This window comes from Lonchura striata, chromosome 11 (genome assembly GCF_046129695.1).
Source record: "Lonchura striata isolate bLonStr1 chromosome 11, bLonStr1.mat, whole genome shotgun sequence".
Taxonomy (NCBI): Eukaryota; Metazoa; Chordata; class Aves; order Passeriformes; family Estrildidae; genus Lonchura; species Lonchura striata.
In genome coordinates, this window is record NC_134613.1 from 14,521,206 (window position 1) to 14,543,000 (window position 21,795).

The 21,795-nt window shown below is 36.7% G+C and overlaps 1 protein-coding gene across 2 annotated transcripts in view; it reads left to right on the forward strand.

Annotated features, from left to right (window-relative positions):
• The window catches only part of TRPM7 (transient receptor potential cation channel subfamily M member 7), a 52,214-nt gene that overhangs the window by 23,074 nt on the left and 7,345 nt on the right, over positions 1–21,795 (forward strand). Inside the window, exons 5-29 of one of the 2 annotated variants that reach the window (XM_021537529.3) lie at positions 449–662; positions 1,194–1,318; positions 1,917–2,088; positions 2,892–3,066; positions 3,787–3,910; positions 4,453–4,525; positions 4,799–4,899; positions 5,748–5,882; positions 6,686–6,739; positions 7,271–7,411; positions 7,882–8,016; positions 8,590–8,870; positions 9,345–9,573; positions 10,803–10,958; positions 11,095–11,238; positions 11,771–11,899; positions 12,539–12,823; positions 13,880–14,054; positions 14,608–14,740; positions 15,554–15,738; positions 16,358–16,490; positions 16,916–17,631; positions 19,632–19,708; positions 20,576–20,635; positions 21,641–21,722. In XM_021537529.3, coding sequence (XP_021393204.1) covers positions 449–662; positions 1,194–1,318; positions 1,917–2,088; positions 2,892–3,066; positions 3,787–3,910; positions 4,453–4,525; positions 4,799–4,899; positions 5,748–5,882; positions 6,686–6,739; positions 7,271–7,411; positions 7,882–8,016; positions 8,590–8,870; positions 9,345–9,573; positions 10,803–10,958; positions 11,095–11,238; positions 11,771–11,899; positions 12,539–12,823; positions 13,880–14,054; positions 14,608–14,740; positions 15,554–15,738; positions 16,358–16,490; positions 16,916–17,631; positions 19,632–19,708; positions 20,576–20,635; positions 21,641–21,722 — 4,234 coding nt within the window. The remainder of the gene's footprint in view (positions 1–448; positions 663–1,193; positions 1,319–1,916; positions 2,089–2,891; positions 3,067–3,786; positions 3,911–4,452; positions 4,526–4,798; positions 4,900–5,747; positions 5,883–6,685; positions 6,740–7,270; positions 7,412–7,881; positions 8,017–8,589; positions 8,871–9,344; positions 9,574–10,802; positions 10,959–11,094; positions 11,239–11,770; positions 11,900–12,538; positions 12,824–13,879; positions 14,055–14,607; positions 14,741–15,553; positions 15,739–16,357; positions 16,491–16,915; positions 17,632–19,631; positions 19,709–20,575; positions 20,636–21,640; positions 21,723–21,795) is intronic. The other variant, XM_021537530.3, reaches the window with a different exon arrangement.

The following is a 21,795-nucleotide window of genomic DNA, read 5'->3' on the forward strand; positions in this document are numbered from 1 at the left end:
AAAGCTGCCAGTTTTGAAGTTTTCTGTTGAAAAATGTAGGTTTCCTTCCCACCAGGAACAGGGAAGGAAAACCAAGCAATTGTAAAACTCTTTGCAGGGGACACAAAAGCCTCGCCCACCAAATGACAGAGCTTTTACAGATACTTCTGAATTTCATGTAATTTAGAGATCATTGAGTGCTTTCATAGAGTCATTTTCTAGCTTGCTATGCCAGTAGGATGGAATACCATGATCTTTCTGTAGTTTCCTTTCCAAAACTTGCTTTCAGAACTGTCGTATCTGGGCTATAGAGGATATAAAGGAAGCTTGTTCATTTATTGCATCTGCTGTGTTTTGAGAAAGTGAATTACAGTTTCCATAGCTGGGAGTAGGATAATATATCCTGAAATACATCCTAGTTCTTCTTTTGACACATTTGAACCTTTTAACTCTGTTCTTGTGCCTGCAGTATGTGCGACTGTCATATGACACTAAGCCTGAAGCTATTCTGCAACTTATGCTCAAAGAATGGCAGATGGAGTTGCCAAAGCTTGTTATATCTGTCCATGGGGGCATGCAGAAATTTGAACTTCACCCACGCATCAAACAATTGCTTGGCAAAGGTCTTATCAAAGCTGCAGTGACCACAGGAGCCTGGATTATAACTGGAGGAGTGAACACAGGTAAGGAGCTAGCAAAGAATGTGCACAATTAACTGGATTGCAATTTTACAAGAGCCAAAAGATTTAATGTATGGATGCATTGCTGCATCCTAAAACAAAGACATTTGAATGAGTTGGGTCAAATGAAATTAAAATAATGCATTTTGAACATATGTATTTGAAAGTGAGCTACTGTTTTGTATTGAAAAGAGAAATAACATATAATGGGGTTGGATTTTGGGCTTTGTTTTGTTTGGGTGGTTGTTTTCTGGGTTTTGTTTTTGAAACAAGGAAGAGCGTAATGTGATTAAAAAGAAGTACAGTAATGTGCTGGAAAGTCTTTAGTTCTTGCTAGCCAATATTTATTTTGTTGAATGATTTTGTTTCTTCCTAGTAGATGTAGCACAGTGCCTTTTCTTTGGTTGTGTGTAAGTTTCCAGCTCCTTAAAGGCCTGGCTATCTAAATAAAACAGTTAAAGACCTAAATAAATGTTTGTATTCTTAGTAATATGTAGCATTCAATGCACTGGAATCTTTTTTATGTGTGAACAGGTGTTGCAAAACATGTTGGTGATGCTCTAAGAGAACACGCTTCCAGATCATCTCGAAAGATTTGCACTATTGGGATTGCTCCATGGGGAGTGATTGAAAACAGAAACGACCTTGTTGGAAGAGATGTAAGGATGAATTACCTAACTGAAATAATGATTTACCTCATTTACTTTTGACACATCTGCTCAAGCATGTTTTCCCCTTGCTTTGCATCATTGGAATACTTGCTTTACTATGAAGATACACTCACATCTGTGACTTACGCAAGATCATTACTGTAAACAACTTGCAAAATGCAAATGTGCTACAGGAGGAGCTTGTTCTGAAGTACAATCCTTTTTCCTCCCTCACTGATGCCATTGAATCAAATAACAAAAATGCTAAAGTATTACAGAGAATTGACATTTAGAAAGGATTATAAGTTGAAAAATTTCAATGTGGAGTCTTCAGTGCTGCTGTTTACCAGAGAAAACGCAATTTTTCCCCAAAGACACCTTTTCAAAGGATCTTTGTTACCCTTCAGAACAGCATCCTTTAGTGATACAATTATCTTCTTCCCTGTACAAAGTTCAGAGCTGCAGCTGTTGGTGTATCCTGATCCAACGCATGCTTATATGTGTCAGTGCTTCTTGTTGAGCCACCAGTTCTTGTGTCTAGTTAAATTTCACAGAAACAAGTGTGAATCATTGCAAGTAAAAGACATTGTTGTGTGCTTGCATTTAGGTGGTTGCTCCATATCAGACCTTGTTAAATCCATTAAGTAAATTAAACGTCCTAAATAATCTCCATTCCCATTTCATTCTGGTGGATGATGGAACAGTTGGGAAGTATGGAGCAGAAGTTAAACTGCGAAGAGAACTGGAAAAAACTATTAATTTGCAACGGATCCATGCAAGTAAGTATTTCTGGTGCCTGAGGGCTGTTACTATGGGTTCATGAGAAAGGTGTTTGCACCAAACATCTGAGTGACAAAATAAAGTAAATAAAAACTTTTGTTTATACTTCAAGTCTAAAATTGCAAATTTCAGCAGCTGCTCTGGACCCTAGTTATTGCTGGTAGATTTATGATATCTCTAGGACTGCAGAGGAATCCTTTACGAATAAAGTTGTCTATTTACTTTGTAAGAACAAATCTAAATCACTTCAGGTCTTGGTCTGTTGTCACCACGTCCTGATTGGTGTGATTAGTTAATGGTTTTGGCACGGATCACTGGCAGTTTCACAGTTTGCAGTATGGTGTTTTTCCAGTTGTGGAGCAACACATGTATTTTGACCCTTACAGGAATGTTCTTGCAATATTTCTAATCAGTGGAGAGTTCCTATGTACCTATGTTCAAACTGTGTATGTGCTGTCACGTTTGGAAACTACTGGGGGAAGTTAAAAGAGGAGATTCAAAAAGAAAAATTCTTCAGTTTTCTGCACTAGTTCTTCAATGTTTCCTTGAGGAATCTTTTCTGTTTTGTAGACTGTATCCTGTTGTATTGACCAGCTTGGCAGTGTCCCAGCCCAGAATGTAAAGTGCTTGAAACTGTGCTTTACCAACAGTTAATGTCTGGCAGACAGTTTTTAATGTTGATTTTAATGTTGATTCAATAGAAAGAACAAACCTGATTTTTTTAATTATGTAAAACTGGCCTTAGCATTCAATATACACTTACAGCATTGTCTAGATTTTATCTTTGTTTGCCATTTTCCAGGAATTGGCCAAGGTGTGCCTGTGGTGGCACTTGTGTTTGAAGGTGGCCCCAATGTCATCCTCACAGTTCTAGACTTCCTTCAGGAGAGCCCTCCGGTGCCTGTGGTGGTGTGTGAAGGAACTGGCAGAGCTGCAGACATCCTGGCCTATGTTCACAAGCAAACAGAGGAGGGGGGGTAAGTGCCAGCAGTGCCAGACTGTGGCAGAGCCACTGAATGGGTCAGGTTGGAAGGGGCCACAGTGGGTCATCCCGGAGCACATGGCACAGGTTGTGTCCAGACAGTTCTTGTCATACACAGATAAATGACAAGATGTACAGATGTGTGGCATCCATGTATGTCTGTCACCCACAGATGAGCTTTGAGACCATTTCTTCATGAATCTATACAAAAGCTTTTTCTGTTTAGTGCAGAAGACACTTGCCTGTTTTAAGTGTACCTTCAAATAATAAAAGGGATGTGCTTGGGCTCCACAGGATTTGGTGATTGTCAGTTGTCCCTGTTGCAGGGGCTGCCTCTGAGCCTTGGGAGGCAGGGATTTAATGTAGCTGTAAACCAAACAGTTTTGTCTGGGCTAAGATTACAAATGTGTCTTACTCAGAGGAGAGACTGCTTATTATTTTGTGTCAAAACCTTCTGGTTGAGAATATCTCAGAACTCCGTATGGGAAGGAAAGGGAGAGAGAGTTGAGTTGCTTTTAGGAGGCAGTAGTATTGAATTGTAGGTTAAGTAACATGTAGTTCTTTCTAAAGGTTACCCAAGGTTTTGCCACAGCAACAGTAAGAAGCTTATAGATAGCAGGACTTTGAATGGACATGTTGAAACTAATTAAATGCATTGTTGTTATTACTGTTCATCTAAAACAATTGTTTTCCTGTTTGTTTGTTTCAATCTCAGGAATGTTCCTGAGGGTGCTGAGCCTGAAATCATTTCAACCATCAAAAAGACATTTAACTTTGGTCAAAGTGAAGCAGTTCATTTGTTTCAGACACTGCTGGAATGCATGAAAAAAAAAGAACTTGTAAGTAGATCTTGCCATAATATTTTCTATGCAACATGCATGTATTTATGGAAATACATGTTTTTTTTTTATTTTTTCTTGGATCTTTTAGTTATGACTACTAATAAGGGTATAGTATCACTGCATGCTTAAAGCAAAACTACTTCATAGAGGTTATGTGTAGCCCGAGTTCAGGGACTGGTGTCTCATTTGGACATCTCATTTTGCTCTTCTGAGATACAAAATTGCCTTATTCAGCTAACCATGTTTGCTGGCAGGTTAATCTCATCATCTTTAATGGGCTGGAGAGGTAAACAGGATACTGTGTTACAGAGAACAGTGAATTGTAATCATAGGAGGAAAAGAAGTTAAAATGAATTGAAAATTCCCACTTAGGACAAAACAGAATGCACACTAAAAGTTTGAATTGAGCAGACAGGCTTCCAGTTGCATTGACGACGAGGTGTCTTTTATGTCAGGAATTGAAAAAGATTTAAAAGCCAATAACCTTTGCCTGAAAATAACTTTTATATATGTTTTCCCCGTTTTGCCATTTTGGACAGATTACGGTTTTTCATATTGGATCAGATGAACATCAGGACATTGATGTTGCAATACTTACAGCATTGTTAAAAGGTGAGACTTAATTTTTTAAGAATGTTTGGAACCTATTATTGATTAGTGTTTATATGATGAATTATTTATAAAATACCAACAGGAATTGTAAGTTTTTAAACAAATAGGTATTTGTGTTCTCATTGTATAATGCTATAACATGACATAAATGATGACCTATACAGCATAATTCTGTGGTGGATTGCTTAATTTGGCCCTTTCAGGAAGCAAGAATATTTATTATCCTGTATTACAATTAATTTTTCATTTTCTTCATTGTGTTTGCTTCTTAAGGCACGAATGCATCCGCATTTGACCAGCTTGTTCTTACACTTGCGTGGGACAGGGTTGACATAGCCAAAAATCATGTTTTTGTTTATGGGCAACAATGGCTGGTATGTATGTAATGGTCTGGGTTAAGCAGAATGATAATTCCCAATAGAGAGAAGCACAATTTACTGTAAAGGATGAATCTTGACTTTTGTAGGGAGAGACTTTGGAATATTGACACATTTATTTTGAGACAGTAATTTGGGTGTATGACATAACCTTAAAGCTGTTCTGTTATTGTGTATTTGAAAATGGTCGAAAAATTTTAGAAATGTGCTAACTGTTCTGAATAACTAGCAGAGAAAACACATTACAAAGGTGAAAGCTGAATTCATGTTAGTCAGATGCTCTTTCTTTGTTACAGTTGCATGACCCTAGAAAGTTCTTTAGAAGCATCTGGTAAAATGCACTGTTGGCAGCACTGCAGTGTCTTTTGAGGGAGGGACAAAATGTCTGGTTTTTGTAGTTTGAAAATCAGTTTAAGAATTACCTGGTGGCTCTTGCCTTTTCTGCCTAGTAGTATAAAAATAAAACATTACCTTATTGCGTGTGTAAGGCTTGTTGATTGCCATGGTGGTTCTGACATCTTTGAAACAAACTGTGCTTTAGATATTTTAAATCTTTTTTTGTGTTATCCAACAGCAACTTATGAGAACACCTCAATTAGTTAAACCAAATGTCTCCTTAGTCCCACTGTCTCAGTAGGCAGGACCTACAGAGCAGTTCAAGTCTTCAGGGTATTCTGCCATCCTGTAACTGTGTGGAGTTCAGGGGATATTCTGAACAGAGGGCGACATCTTTATAGACATGTAAGGTTTTTCCAGCCCTCTAAATGAAGGAGGTTGATACAGTATCTAAGTTCACTTTTTTGCTGGCTCTCTCTAGGCTCCACCTTTTTGCTTATTTGTTGTAGGTTGGCTCTCTGGAACAGGCTATGCTGGATGCCCTTGTGATGGACAGAGTTGCATTTGTCAAACTTCTGATTGAAAATGGAGTAAGCATGCACAAATTTCTTACAATTCCCAGGCTGGAAGAACTTTATAACACAGTAAGTAAATGATTGCTTTTTCAGCTGCTTTTAGAACAGTTTTTTAGTTGCTCAGCCTGTTGTGTCCTAGCTGGTGTGCAGCAGTCTGGGGGTTGTGGGGTGTTGGTAGGGAAGGCTCCTGGGCGTGAGGTTGGAGTTGGGAAGTGGATGCTGTTGGCTGCTGTGCACAGCCCCACCAGTACCAAAATTGTGTGTCAGTAGGGTGTTCATCTGTGTGTGATGGTGGGGTTTGAGACTAAAGGGAAAATTGCAGCTCTGTGGACACACAAAGTGTGCAAAGCACAGTGGAAAAGAGAATGAGAGAAAGTCACATGGGTGAAGCTTGTGCCCAGAATCTGAGATCTATAGGGCTTCATAGGACAGATTCTGTCTGTAGCAGTTAACATCATAGTAGTTTTAGGAAGAATTTAATTTGTCAACCTGTATAGTTATAATTATTACTTAGAAAAATTTTGTTGCTGTAGGTGTTGATCTTAGAATTCCAAGGTGATTTTGATAACAGTATCCAAAGACAGAACAAAGAACCTTCCACCAAAAATTAGCTGATGTGAGTAGTACACAAATATGGCTTAGGTTTGTGTTAACAGTCTCAGTATCTGCTTTTGACAAAAAAAGAAAAAAGAATTAATTCTTTAGCTAATAAAGCCGTGTAGAGAAGCCTTCTTGAGAAGTTTATTTATTGTATTTATTTATATTTTAATATATTTTTATATTCTAAATTAGTTTTTAAAATTAACCTTTTATGGTGCTGCTGTTGCATGCTAACTTCTCATTCCAAGTTTTCCTTCTCTTCTGTTGTAAAGAAACAAGGCCCAACTAACCCAACACTCTTTCATCTTGTTCGGGACGTCAAACAGGTATGCTGTCCAAGTAAAAATCTGTCAAACTAGCAGTTGTTTTTTTGTTAATTTCTTGTATTTGACTATCAGTTTGATCCGCAATTAATTAATTTAATTTTATTTTAAGTATTAAGCTACCTCTGTAGACATTTTGGTAGCTTTCAATATTTCTGTTGTATGCTTGGTGCCCTGTTGCATAAAAGATGTTTAAACTGTTATAATTAAACTGTTGTATTTCATTTTTCTTTTGATTGTTTTCCTTCTTGGGGGCATTGGAAGCTGATGCTTCCAGCATGGAGAAATTTTGGTTGTTAAAACAATGGACAAAAACCCTCTGGTGCCTCCCCCACCAATGGAATGAGTATCTGTTCTGTTAGGAGAGTTCATGTAGACCTGGTTATTCTTTAAAATTAATAACTTGAGTAATGTAGATGCTATTTGGGTTTTGTGTTGGAGGGTTTTTTTATTGTGAAAGCTTTTTTTTTTAAATTGTCATTTAGAGTTGTGATAAAACATGTAGAAACACTCTAATACCTTTTGTATTCCTAGGGAAATCTTCCTCCAGGATATAAAATCAACCTGATTGATGTGGGCCTGGTTATTGAATATCTGATGGGAGGAACCTACAGATGCACCTATACAAGGAAACGCTTCAGAGCAATATACAACAGTCTCAGCGGGAACAATCGGGTACGTGCACTTGGGTAACAGCCCCTTTGTTCTCAGCTGGAAAAACCCAAACCTTTGTGTTTTGTACAATGATGGAATCCATGTTGGTTTGTTGTTCTTGTCAATGGACTGGTTATTTTAAATGCAGTAGTAAGGACTATGAGGACAGCTGAGAGCTGTCCTGGGATTGAGGGCCAACAACAGGTTTTGTTCTCCTCAACCTTATTCTAGCATATCCTAATTCCTTCTCTGTGGTTCCCTCTTTTCTTACTCATAGGGGAAGAAAGGACACTACACATGCAGATTCACCAGGGCTTGGGATGCAGATATTTTAGCTTCTTGTGCAAGCTACACTAACCAACAAGTGCAACTGCCCATTTAGTGACTTCTTAAAAACAATGGAAACAGTTTGTTAAATATCCAGTGAGAATTCTGGTTTTGCTGTTTGAGTTCATCCATGTTTCAGTAACCAAACCCTTTCCTTGTTGCAGAGATCTGGGCGAAATCCTTCAAGTACCACTCCTCAGATGTGTAAAAGCCATGAGTCTTTTGGTAACAGGGCAGACAAGAAAGAAAAAATGCGCCATAATCATTTCATCAAAACAGCGCAGCCGTACAAACCAAAGGTGAGGCTGTGAGGGGAACGTGATGAGGTTTATTTCAGGTAGCTGAGTGTGAGTAGCAGCAATTGCATTGACTTTGGTAAAGCTGGAATTTCAACCTTGTTTTTGTACTCGTTCCTAAACTGCAGCTTTTTAATAGGATTCTGTAAAGGGTGTTTCTATTTCTGTATACTAGTCTTGTGGATAGGCTTTAATATGTTAGGGACCAAAAAATTTCTTTGACAGAGTTCTGGTAATGAAGGTAGGACTAACATGGCTTGGTAGATGGAGCAAGATTTGGCCATGTGTTACTACTATAAGCAGTTTCCATTATTTTTTTTTTATTTGTATGTATATATATTAGTTACAGCTGTACTTTGATCTATAATTCAAATTAATTCAGTCTCACAGTTATTAAAATGAATTGTATACAACTGAAGTTTTTGAAAAAAAGTTTCTGCCGCTTTTCAAGTCCTCAAAATTTTTCTTTTTATAATTATTTATAACCTGGTATTGGATCACTCAGCATTTTATTTAAATTTACATAATGACCAAATACAGCGACTTAAAATGTGACTTTGCGATTTTATCTTACAGATTGACACTGGTGCAGAAGAGGGAAGAAAGAAAAGAACCAAAGATGAAATAGTTGATATAGATGATCCTGAAACGAGACGTTTTGCTTATCCTCTGAACGAGCTGTTGCTGTGGGCAGTGCTGATGAAGAGGCAGAAGATGGCCCTTTTCTTCTGGCAGCACGGCGAGGAGTCCATGGCCAAAGCTTTGGTGGCTTGCAAAGTCTATCGGTCCATGGCGTATGAGGCGAAACAAAGTGACCTTGTTGATGATACTTCAGAAGAACTGAAACAGTATTCCAAGTAAATTACATTCCTATTGTTCAAAATATTTTCTTGACCTCTGCAATAAACGTAGTGGGCTACTATGAACAAAACACAAATTGTGTTAGCACGCTTGGAAACAATTATGTTTTGCAAAAAGGTTTAAGTGGAACTCTAGTAGAAGCTTTATATTAGATATTGCTCTTTCTTGAGGTCTGTTAAAAGTCATAATTTATAGTCAAATTAAAAGGAGACTCGGTGTGCCATTTTCTTCTGTGTAATTTCTGTGTGTTTTTCATAGCTGTTTTAGCATGCATACGTTTTTAACACAGATTAAGTGTTAAGTCACAGATTGGTGCATTGTGGTTATAAATTACAGTGTATCTGTACAGAAGGGGCAAATAATAGTCACTTCAAGTTATGCAAGCTGGGAATTTGTGCAGCAAAATCCTTGCTAAACTCATGGCCATTTCTATAGATACTATATTTTGTTTTGTTTTTTCTTCATTTTAGTGAGTTTGGTCAGCTGGCAGTTGAGCTGTTAGAGCAGTCCTTCCGACAAGATGAAACTATGGCCATGAAATTACTGACTTATGAACTAAAAAACTGGAGCAACTCCACTTGTCTGAAGCTGGCAGTGTCATCCAGGCTCCGTCCATTTGTAGCTCACACTTGCACACAGATGTTGTTATCAGATATGTGGATGGGAAGGCTGAACATGAGGAAGAATTCATGGTACAAAGTAAGCACTGTTGCAGTTCATTAATGTAAAAAGGGTCAATGGAGTTTATGTTTAAAGGGAATCAAAGTGTGTGTTTTAATGCTGTTAATGTAAAGCTTTCACAACTATAGCTTTTATTAATAAATCCTGAAAACCAGTCTCCTGTAACATAATCAAAACTGGAATATTTGTTGTAAACGCTTCTTTTGACACTCTATTATCTTTTCAAATAAGGTACAGAAATATAGGAGGCCAAAACCAGGCAAGTAGCCTTTAATCAGAGGCTTAAAGAGATCATGTGAATACTAATCCACTACTAAAAACATAGTAGTAACAATCCTTAACAGATGGAAAACCTGTTGCAAGACTGTAGTTTCGTGCATTTTGGCTTTTTACAGGTAGCACATAAAACTTGATGTAAAAAAGCTTTGTGGATATCCTATTTTGGAGGAACTGAGCAAAAGCAGGGCACAGAATGAAACAAGGGTAGGCAAATTTGGGACAGGTTTTCCAGTGGTGCCCTTTGTGTGATATAGATCAGTTATGATCTAGACAGAGATAATTGATGTAGATCAGTTGAACCAAAACGGGAGTTGCCTATTTCTGTGAGAAATTAGGTATCAAAACCTAATTGTTGCTAGAAATAAAATGAAATAAAACTTTCCTACAAAATACCTACAAGCATCATTTAACTTGTGACCTACTAAAATCCTCTTTGATAACTGATTAACTGTTTGCTTGCTTACTTTGTAGTAGATTAATGACAGTAAATAGCTTTCACTTACTCTCTTCATCTATACCTTAGCTCATTTTTTTACCATAAGTTGAAGAAAAAAGAACCCAAACAAAACATACACCACTCCCCCCCTCCCCCCACAAACCACAACCTCGTATATGCTTTTAAAATACACTAACAATACACCGTTCCAAAGCTTCTGGGAGCAGACTAAATAGCAGAATGTGAACAGAACATCTCTATGTGCTTGGAGCACATTCTTTCTAGTAGCTTTGAATTTTGGAATTTGTTGGTTTTTCCCATTTCCTATGTCTTGGAGTCAAGAAACAGTCTGTATATGTGATCCTAAGCTCTTAAGTGTATATACAAGTAATAACAACTAATTATTTTCCCCCTCAATAGCAAGCAATTGAAATTTAGATAGTATCTTTTCAAAGTCTATTCTGTGTGTTGGTGTATTCTGATGCTTTGATGTAGTTGTGAACTATTTACACTTAGTCTTCATCTTTTCCAGGTGATACTGAGTATTCTACTCCCTCCGGCTATACTGCTGTTGGAATATAAGACCAAGGCTGAAATGTCACATATTCCTCAGTCTCAAGATGCACATCAAATGGCAATGGATGACAGTGAGAACAACTTCCAGACTGCAGCAGATGAAATACCTATGGTAATGTGGGGCAGAGGGAGATGTTAAAAACAATATTCCTCACGTAAATAATTTCATTTTTAAGTTAAAGAAGTGAAATTTAGTGCCAGAAAGCATATACTTTTGCGGGGGAAGTTAACAGTTTTTTTTATTTTAGGAGGTTTTTAAAGAAGTGAGGATCTTGGACAGTCCTTTTGAAAAGCATGACATGGAGACTCCAGCAAAACCTAAAAGACTCCCAATTACACAGAAGTTTTATGCGTTTTATCATGCTCCAATTGTGAAGTTTTGGTTTAATACGGTGAGGTTTTTTTCTGTGTAGTGTGTATTTTATTTGGAAATGTAGGACAGATTTTTGGGGTATGTTCCCAACATGTATCTCTGATTGAATCAAAGTTAAGCACTATCCAAAAAGCAGACAGAAAACCCCTTGCCTTTCTGAGCTGGAAATGAGAAATACTTCATTTCATAAAACTACATAAGCACATGCTGTGCCCTGTGGTTTGGGTTTTTTTTCAGTCTGTTCTAAGTAATTCTCTTCATCAGTTGCTAGTAGGGGTTCTATAAGCATGTATTAATCTCAAGTGCATGCACAGCTTCATTTCAATCACTATAATAGAAATACCAGAATTTTGTACTAAAGAAAAATAGCTGTAATAAGAGCAAAGCTTTACTAACAAAAAATAGATTATTACAGCTGTCTATTTAAAATGGTAAATGTAGTCTTGTAATCCTACTTGAAGCTTTTATTGTATACCACATCAAAAGATTCCATGTATGTCTTTAAAGGAACCTTCAGTAATTGTATGTATATGTTTTATTTGTTTTTTTAGTTGGCATACTTAGGATTCCTCATGCTCTACACATTTGTGGTTCTTGTAAAAATGGAAGAATTACCATCTGTTCAGGAGTGGATTGTTATTGCTTACATTTTCACATCAGCAATTGAGAAAATTCGTGAGGTATGCCTGTAACAATCTGGGATTTTAGCCTTTTTTTTTGTCAGTTAAAACAGTATGCATTAAACGATTATTCTGTAAACAAGAAAAGTGAAGACACTTCAAGCATCAGAGTACATTATTGAATATCTTCATCTTAAAGCTTGGTATAGGTTGCTGGATGGAGGCCTTGTAAAATGTGTATTTATTTGTCAGGCAGGCTGTGCCACTGTGCTACGACCAAGATATCAAAAAACAAAAGCTTTAGTGACACAGAAGAGCCATCATAACTACAGTGTTCCTGGAGTTCTTTAATAATTTTTAAATGGGAAAGATGAAGTTGGTCTCTTAACCTGGTACATGAGGCTCAACTGAAGGGCAGATAGGATTATTTTTTGTCAAAGTAACTGCCTCAAAAGAAATAAAAACATCACCAAAACCCACTAATTCCAAAATGCCTTAATGGATTGTTTAGACAATCCTCCTTTCCTTGTTGTGAAGCTGACACAGTTAAAACTGGTTTTGATTGCTCAGCATTTAAAGGTTCTTCATTTTAATCGCTATTATATTTTTACAAGTATAAAAATGCTAGTGATTCACATATATTACTGTTGGTCCCTGTGCAATAAATATGAGCTGTTTTGACCTTAATGTCTTTTACAGATTTTTATGTCAGAGGCTGGGAAGATTAATCAGAAGATCAAAGTGTGGTTCAGTGATTACTTCAATATCAGTGACACAGTTGCCATTGTCACTTTCTTCATCGGATTTGCATTAAGATTTGGAGCCAAGGGGAATTTTGGAGAAAACACTTACAGGGAGAATTATGTCTTTGTTGCTGGAAGAATAACATACTGTCTCAATATAATTTTTTGGTATGTGCGATTACTGGATTTTCTAGCTGTAAATCAACAGGCTGGCCCTTATGTTATGATGATTGGGAAAATGGTAAGTACTATGTTTGTTACTGATTTTTTTTTTCCCCCAACTGCATCCTTTTACAACTTCTCTCAATAGTTTTATTTAGTTAGAAGTTTTTTATCCTGCTGTAAAAGGAAAGTTGGTGTACCAAAATAGCTAGCTGGAATATAACTTAAAGGATTTCAAAAGAAGCACTGATTAGAAGGCTTCCTTTATGGAACTATTTCTGTTACATAAATGTAAAAAAATGGCAGAACTTCCTTCTCTGGCCTATTTTGTTCTCAGATGTCAGAGACCTAAATGAATTTGATGAAGCCTTTGTCTTGATTCAGCTTTCCATTTAGGTCTGAAATTTATAGCCTTTTTGTGTTCTTTAGTCAAAACTTTTAACTTGTTTAGTGTCCTGAAGCACCTTTGTGGTTTTGTGCTATGGAAACAAAATCTATAGGAATAGATTATGCTTCTTGTCATCTCACACAAAAAATACTAAAATTGTTTAAACTTAAAATTAAATAACCTATCTCTACTATCAGTAGCTATTCTAAATGTTAAAAAACATTTTAAGGCATGATAGCTGTATGTATGAATATGGAAGAGGCTTTTGTGTTTCTTCCCTCTATAAAATGGTTCTTAGAAAATTTAACCTTGTCATTCCTTAAAAAAAAGGGCATAAAGTTGCTCATTTCTCACTTTGATTTCTTTCAAGAGGCATAGGTTCTGTGTTCCTGCCCTTGGAAAACTACCTCTATTTTGTGCAGCTATTGAGTACCTTTAGGAAGGAATATTTCTCTTTGTCAGCTGCTCTTTGTGTACCTAATTGTATTCAAGTTGAAAGGGAAATACGCTCAGTTGCCTTTGGCCAAGGGTACTAAATACATTCTAAGAAAGGACAGGGAAAATTTGGGGTTTTTTATAGGGCTTGTTATTTAACAGAATTTGCTGAGTGAAATATTTGTGTCCTGGACTCTTTTCCTTGTATAATACATAGAATTTCTCAAGTGTACACTGTCACTGTAGAAGTTTTTAGAGTTGTGAGATCACATTTATGACCTTGTGAGTTAACTGACTTTTTTGTGTTAATAGGTGGCCAACATGTTTTACATTGTGGTGATTATGGCGCTTGTACTACTTAGTTTTGGTGTTCCCAGGAAGGCAATACTTTATCCTGATGAGGCACCCTCTTGGACTCTTGCTAGAGATATTGTGTTTCATCCATACTGGATGATTTTTGGTGAAGTCTATGCCTATGAAATTGATGGTAAGATACTGCTATTATATAGCAAGTAAAGAGAAAACTTACTCTGATAAGGTCTTACCAAAATCTTATGAAATTCCAATTTTATGGAAGTCCCAGTACTATTGGCATTGATCCCTTTTGTGGGTTGCAGCTGTAAAACAATGGGACCTGATTCTTCATTTTCTTTTCTAAAACTTGTTTGGCTTAGAATGGAAACTACATAATTACAATTTCTCTCATGGCTATTCCTAGCAAGATTTGGGAATTCTGCCCCACAGCTATCATGACAAAATTTTGGCCGTGGTGATGTACTATGCTTTTTTTTAAAAGCCAAAAATATGATTACAGCACAGTATCAGCCAGAAACATTGTCTCTGGTATTTTTCTACCATGTTCCTAAATGCATGGAGACTATTTGAAACTGCAGAACCAGTGCATCATAGGTGGTTGTTGCAAACTGTAAGTGACTTTTTTTTTCGGGGGGGAGGGGGGGGTGTTTAAATTGTGTCTGTACCTGCTGGGAGTTCTAAAAGATGTACATGTCTTCTCTGTATCTCTTTTTTCCCCACCACAGTTTGTGCAAATAATTCTGATGAAAAGGTTGCTCATCTCTGTGGCCCAGGAACATGGTTGACCCCGTTTCTTCAAGCTGTCTACCTCTTTGTACAGTACATAATCATGGTTAATCTCCTGATTGCATTTTTCAAGTAAGTATGTAGATATAAGGTAATTTTTGCTAATAATTGGACAAGTGTTTATTCATTGCAATAAGATGACAAGATAAGAACTGATGCCAGATCAAAGCAATCCCATTTTCTGGAAGTTTTTTCAGGTTCTAAGGCAGTTCTAAGGTCTTTATCTCTTCCTCACTGCAAGGCCATGACTAAGTTAGAGAAGTGTGTGATGTGACTGGTTCACATCACATCTGTGAGGTCAGGGAATCAAAAGTTCAAGGAAAACTACTCTTTGTCAGAAAACAAGCAAACCAAAATTATTTCTTTGTCTTTATTGACTGTTGTTCCTAAATTCATTTAATGTTTTTCAGTTGGTTGGGTTCAGTTGTAGTAAGTTATCTGCAAGTATTTGATTTATGGGCATAAACAGCTCACGAACACTGAAGAAGGCAAACTGCAAGATTAATGTGGTGTGATATAAAATTCTGGGTTTAGTTAGAAACAATTAAATTTTTTGTTCAGCAAACTTGAAATTTGATCTCAGTGTAATTTATTTCTGAGTAAAAATACTGATAGGAGATAGTTACCTGATAGGAGAATTTCTTTAGCCCTCTCCTTGCTCTGGATCATGGTGTTCTCTTGAATGTGTTTCCAACTTCCACAAAAATAATTTTGTAGCAGAAAACAAATCTATGCTTTCGTCTCTTACTTAACTGGCTTCAGAATTCAAGATTGTTATCAAAGTGCTAAAAACCAAACAATCTAGCAACAACTAAAAAACACCAACAACTCCCCACCACCCCAAAAAACACCTTGATGTGTTAATATTGTTCTGTTCCCTTTCAGCAACGTGTATTTACAAGTCAAGGCAATTTCCAACATTGTGTGGAAGTATCAGCGCTATCATTTCATTATGGCCTACCATGAAAAACCTGTTCTGCCTCCACCACTGATCATTCTTAGCCACATGGCTTCCCTCTTCTGCTGTATATGTAAAAGAAGAAAGACAGACAAGACTTCAGATGGGCCAAGTATGAAGTTATCAAAAAAATTGCAGTAATGTTTTTGATATGGTTGAAGCAAACTGTCAGACAAGCGCCATGTTCTTGGTTATAATGTGTATTGTGAAGAAAGTCAAAGTGGGTCCTACTTTTATGTGTTTTCAATATTCATAATTCTTTTGAAAATCACCATGCTTTTCTCAAGAGTTTAATGGCAGCCCCTAGAAAACCTCCAGTAAAATAACCTATCACACAAATGAATATATTAAATTTATTGTTATTGCTAATGGAGAGGATTTTTTTTTTCTTACTGTAAGACTTTTTTGAAACTTTAAACAAAATCAAATCCAGCTAAGAAAGCTAGCTTCTGCCTCAAAGGAATTAAAGAGTAGGATTGCAAGGAATGATAATATTGTGTGCAGATCCTCTCAGAATTACTATTTTCATTTTATTGTCCGTCTTATTAAACTTTTTTTTTTGCAATGAGAAAGGAAGCGTCTTGAGTGGCCCTCTGATAGGATTTTTTGTTTGTTTTTGTTTTTATTGTAGTGTTTTATTGTTAACATTCTTTATAGACTTATGACTATTAGTTTTCAGCACCTGTACCACTTCACTACATGTGTCATCTTAAATGTTGATCTCTCTTTAGAACTCTTCCTGACAGAAGAAGATCAGAAGAAACTTCATGATTTTGAAGAGCTGTGTGTTGAGATGTACTTCAATGAAAAGGATGATAAATTTCATTCTGGAAGTGAGGAGAGGATTCGAGTCACATTCGAACGGTAGAATATTTACAATTAAAATTTCTGAATAGAAAATTAGAACTTTTACAGGTTATTTAAAATGTACTTTAAAGGGGGAGAAATGCAGCTCGAGAACATGAAGTATTTATGCAAATTTTATATGGTATCTTTCCATTACTGTGTGGGAACTGATAATGTGATTGATGCTTCTTGATCTATAGGAGCACTCAGTAAACTGAGGCAATCATATTATTTAGTTTCCCATTATGTTTTAAGAAGCTGATAGATTTCAGAAGTATGTACAAATGTTGCATTACAAAACAGTCCAATGCTATTGTATTACTGTGACATTTCAAATTTGTTTTTCCCCCTGATTAAATGGACAGAAAGGGTTATAATCTAGGGTTTTTTGCATATTGAGAAAAATACCTTTCATATCTACTTCATAATTTGATTTTTCTTAGGGTGGAGCAAATGTGCATTCAGATAAAGGAAGTTGGTGATCGTGTCAACTACATTAAAAGGTCATTACAGTCTTTAGATTCACAGATTGGGCACCTCCAGGATCTGTCTGCTCTAACTGTGGATACTCTGAAAACACTGACTGCGCAGAAAGCTTCAGAAGCCAGCAAGGTTCATAATGAAATCACCCGGGAGTTGAGCATTTCAAAACATTTGGCACAAAATCTCATTGAAGATGGCTCTCTCAGATCATCTGTGTGGAAAAAGCACAGCATTGGAAATGTCTTTGGTTCTTTTCCACAAGGAGGCCTTGAGAGTAACAGCCCTTTGCTCTGTAACATTTCTCTCCGTGATGACAAAGAAGTCCAGCATAGGACAATTGGTCAGGAGTTGGCTCTGGTTCCTCGAAGAGAAGAAAAAAACTTCCAAGAGGCAGGTTCCTCAGGCAGTGCCTTATTTTCAAATGCTGTTTCCCCTCCAGAACTTCGCCAACGAATACATGCTGCAGAGATCTCAAAATCCACTAGTAAAAGTAAAAAATTAGGCAACTCATCCAACAGCATGCCACATGTAACATCCTCAACAACAAAGTTTTTTGTTAGCACTCCATCTCGACCCAGTTGCAAAAGTCAGCTGGATTCTTCAGCAAAGCACGAAGAGACTGTTTTCTCTAAGGCTACAGAAGGAGATAATAATGTAGAATTTGGTGCATTTGTGGGTAAGTATAACAAAGTAGATTCTGAATGTCCTGAAGTCATTATTAGCTGCTCTTATCCTCTTGCTTCTGGCTCTGCTTGCCTTGCTTTCACCCAACCTTGTGTTGAAAATGGAGGATACGTTAATTGTGGTTTTATTCATGATGAGAGTGACACTAATGATAACTACAGCTGCAGAGTTGACAAATGTGCTCACCAGTCCCCTCTCAAGTTAGTGAAGAACAAGCCCCAAACGAAGTTCTCTTTGTCAACGGGCAACTTGATGTCAACACTCAACTGTGGCGGCTCGCATGGAAAATTGAGTGTTAAAGATGAACTTTCCAAAAGTCAGCATGTCCATGCAATGGAACTGCAAACCCGAGATTTATGTTCTAACATCCTTATGGGACTACTTCATAAACTGTGGACCAAATCTAAGCCACAAGGTTTGACTTATCAAGAATTGTATGGTATTTTGGGTGTATTCCGGTTGCAGGTGACTTTATTCTACCATTTTGCTCTGCTTTTTTTGCATTTAACATCTCTAATTTCCCTTTGTTGCTTGAATGTTTTTTTAACTGAAATGATAATTTCTCCATAATTCTGTCACATAGACAATATTTTTCTGAAAAACATTATGCAGTTGTTGAGTATAGCAGTTTTGGGCAATTAGCAACTGTACAACTTGGTATGGGCACTGTAGACAAACCTTTTGTGGCTCATTATAAAGCTCCTACTTTCTGATTGCATAAATCAAAAATATTGTCTATTTCTTGACGTAATTACAGAACACTACTCAGGCTGATGGAGTCCTGGACAAATATCTTCATGGTATCTGTGTCAAGCTGAGGGTTCCTCCTATACTATATCTCTAAACACTGTTACAGCTGGGATCTTCCACTGTTGCCTAGGCTAACTTGTGTTGGGGCTCTCATTTTGGAAGCTTCCGAAGTCCTTTAATTCAATACAACATTTTGCCTCCCCTCAAATTCTGCTTAACAGTAAAAAGGTGGATGGTTTTGGTTAGTTACCTACGTATTTGAATAATAAAACAGTGGCAGATTCATTGCAAAACACAGGTGTGGGTTTACTAACTGATCCCAGTAAAGTCGATAATGCTTTAAGTATGCTTCGTGTTTAGTAGAAGATTGTAATCTGGAATTGTCGGGTTGCCTGCAGAGGTGTTGTCTTGCTATAGTTGTTTAGGGATATCTCAGTGTTTTCCAGAGATTTGCTGAGGTTGTATAAATTTAAATCTCTAGAGAAGAGTTTATCCTTACTGCTGTGAAACTTGGAGTTCTAAGAAGTTACCTATTAATGTATAAGTGCCTCATGGTTGAAAAAAGAAAGCGAGGCTAAAGAAAAATTATGGACAGTGATTGTACAACTCTTATCTAATCTTTAAATGTACTTCACCACTAATAACTTTGAATACTAACTATACTTATTTACTGAAGCCAGATTTTTTTTGTATATGGTTCTCTGACATCTCTAGCATTTAGAACATACCCTTCATTCTTACTGTCCACAATTTACACCACTTGTGATTCCATGCAGGTTTCAATTGTGAAGCCAAGTAGGTTTTCATTCATTATAAAGCCACGTGATTGGAAACATTCTGGAAAGTATTTCTGGCAACTGGGAGGATGAAGGGTATATTGTAAAAGCTACCTCCAGGAAACTGTCTACTTTCCCTTCATTTGTCAAGCATACATAAAAGTACTGTAGTCCAGGCCTTGTTCCTTTCCTGTGAGGAGCATACGCTTGAGTAAAAATTTAAAATATTAGATTTACTTTTTGAATCGTGGTGCTCCACACCTCAGTGCGGGAAAGACAATAGTTTGATATTGTTACACTGATCTTCACTTTAGCATGTTTGTGATGTCTTTCCTAGTGCAAACAGGCACACAGACCTTAGGAGGTTTGTAACCCTTTGCTATGGTGATGCAGACTATTGGCATGGTCAGAGCATTGGAGGTTGCCTTTGATTTTGAATACTCTTTTTGAATTCACTGTGTCAAAGGTCACAGAGACAGCATGGACCTACAGCGGTTCAAAGAGGCAGCCAGCAAAATGAGGGAAAGAAGTGCTGATATTGAGGTGAGCATGAAGGCCTTTGTCAAATATGTTAATGGGGATCATTTTCTTTTAAACTCTAACCTCACAGTTTGGAAAAAGTCTAAGACCAAATATAATAAACAAACTTACACATTCATTGTAGACTGCACTTCACATTTGTTTCATAATTTAAAAAAAAATCCGGTGAAAACTCACGTAACCTTAACTGCCATCAAGTCCTGTTGCTTCATAATAAGATACTAATGAAATAAACAAGCTCTGAGGTTATGAAAGCTAAGATGACTACAACTGTGAATCGAGATAAAATTAAGTATCCCATAATCAGTGTTAAACTAAATATTTTACACTTATAAATTTCATGATCAGCCTTTAGGAAGACGAGGATAATTTGCATTATAATTTATAGAGCAAGATGACAGTATATATCATTTTCAAAAGTGACAAAATTTGTTCATTATGCTTCCAAGAAGAAAAAGCTTTTTAATAAACTTGTCATAAAGTAAAATGAATAATTTCAATTTCCTTAAAGAAATTTCCTTAGAGAATAATAAAAATTACTAAAATTAAAAAGTGATTAATCATAAACCTGCGTTCCAAGTATTATAATGTGTGTATATGCGAGTGTATGTATTTATGTATATGAATACTAGTTTTTTCCATGTAGCTGTTGAATTAGCACATTCAAATTACTGTTTGCAGTTATCATGCATTCAGAGGTGAATACACCTCAGAATTGCATTATGACCATTTGCAATGCTTCTGTTCTGCTGAGTTGCATGTTCTGAAACTTTTGATGAGTATAATGTGTGACCAAAAATATTTTTGTATGTGTTTTTGACACAGTTTTTTTGGTGTTATTGTCAGCAATTTACTTTGTTTCTTTGATAGGAGCAGCAGGAAGACTTCAAAAAAGCTATATTGGAGGGTATAGAGACAACCAGACTTCAAGTAAGTAAAGAAAGTTTTCATTTATTAGGAATGTTATTTTCAAAAGTTACTAAAAGTATTCTTTTCAGTAAAGACCTGGGTCTCTATTCTTATCTCATTATCTGTAAACTGGCTGTCTCCTTGACCTAGGTCTAAAACATTCTAGTGTTTAGGGATGTAAAGAAATAGGTTTTTATGCACACAGCCACACATCAGATAGACATTTTGGACACACACACAGGCCTGTGTATGTTTATGTGTCTGGGGTGTATTCTGTAAGAGGGAAGGGTGAAAAAGGGTGTTAACTATAACAATTTTAGGAATCAAAAGCAGGTCACAATGAATTTTTGCATTTTATTCAGGTAACCACTGGAGTTAATAAGTAAGCCCTATTCCACTCTACACATAGTCCTAGTTTGTGATGAAACCACCTTTCTCCTTTTTTACAAAAGAAATATTTTGTTGTCAAAAGTTGACCAGCTCAGTACATATTCCAACAATGTGTAATTGCTTTGAAGGAGTATGTCCATATGGAAATTGCTGTCATAACCAACCCATAGATTTTTACATGACAGGAGTTTACTACATTTTATTGCTATTTTAAGTGGATGCAAATTGAAATTTAGTTTCTGCCAGACCCACATTCTTATATAAAAACTGATAGCCAACAAAGGCATGAAACAGATGAGCTGAACATGGTGCTTGTGGGATCCAGTGTAATCCTCTTGTAACAGTCCCTTGCAAGGAACTCTTGGTGTGGGTCAGGAGTCTTAATGTTTGCATGAAAATGATACAACTGGTGGCTACTGTGAGAAGAGCATTTTAATTGTGCATGCACAATTAAGTTAATGTACTCAACCTGTACATTTCAATGCAGTGAGGTATTTGAAGTACATCCAGAAATTTTGAAGAGTCCTGGCCAGTCCTAAAATGAAAACTGGGCAGATTGTGTTCCAAGAGTAGTAGTTGAAAGCAATAATGGTAATGATAACTGATGGTAAATGTAATTTTTTTTTTTTTTTGTAGGCTCTTCAAACTGACAGTGATCTACAACAATCCAGTTCTTGTGGTGGGTTCACTGACCCTCTGACAGCCCACTCAGGGCAGCGTGAGTCTGGGCTCTGTTCAGGTGCCCTAATGTTGTCTCTAACTTGCCTTGCTAGTTGGTATCCTAAGAAGAT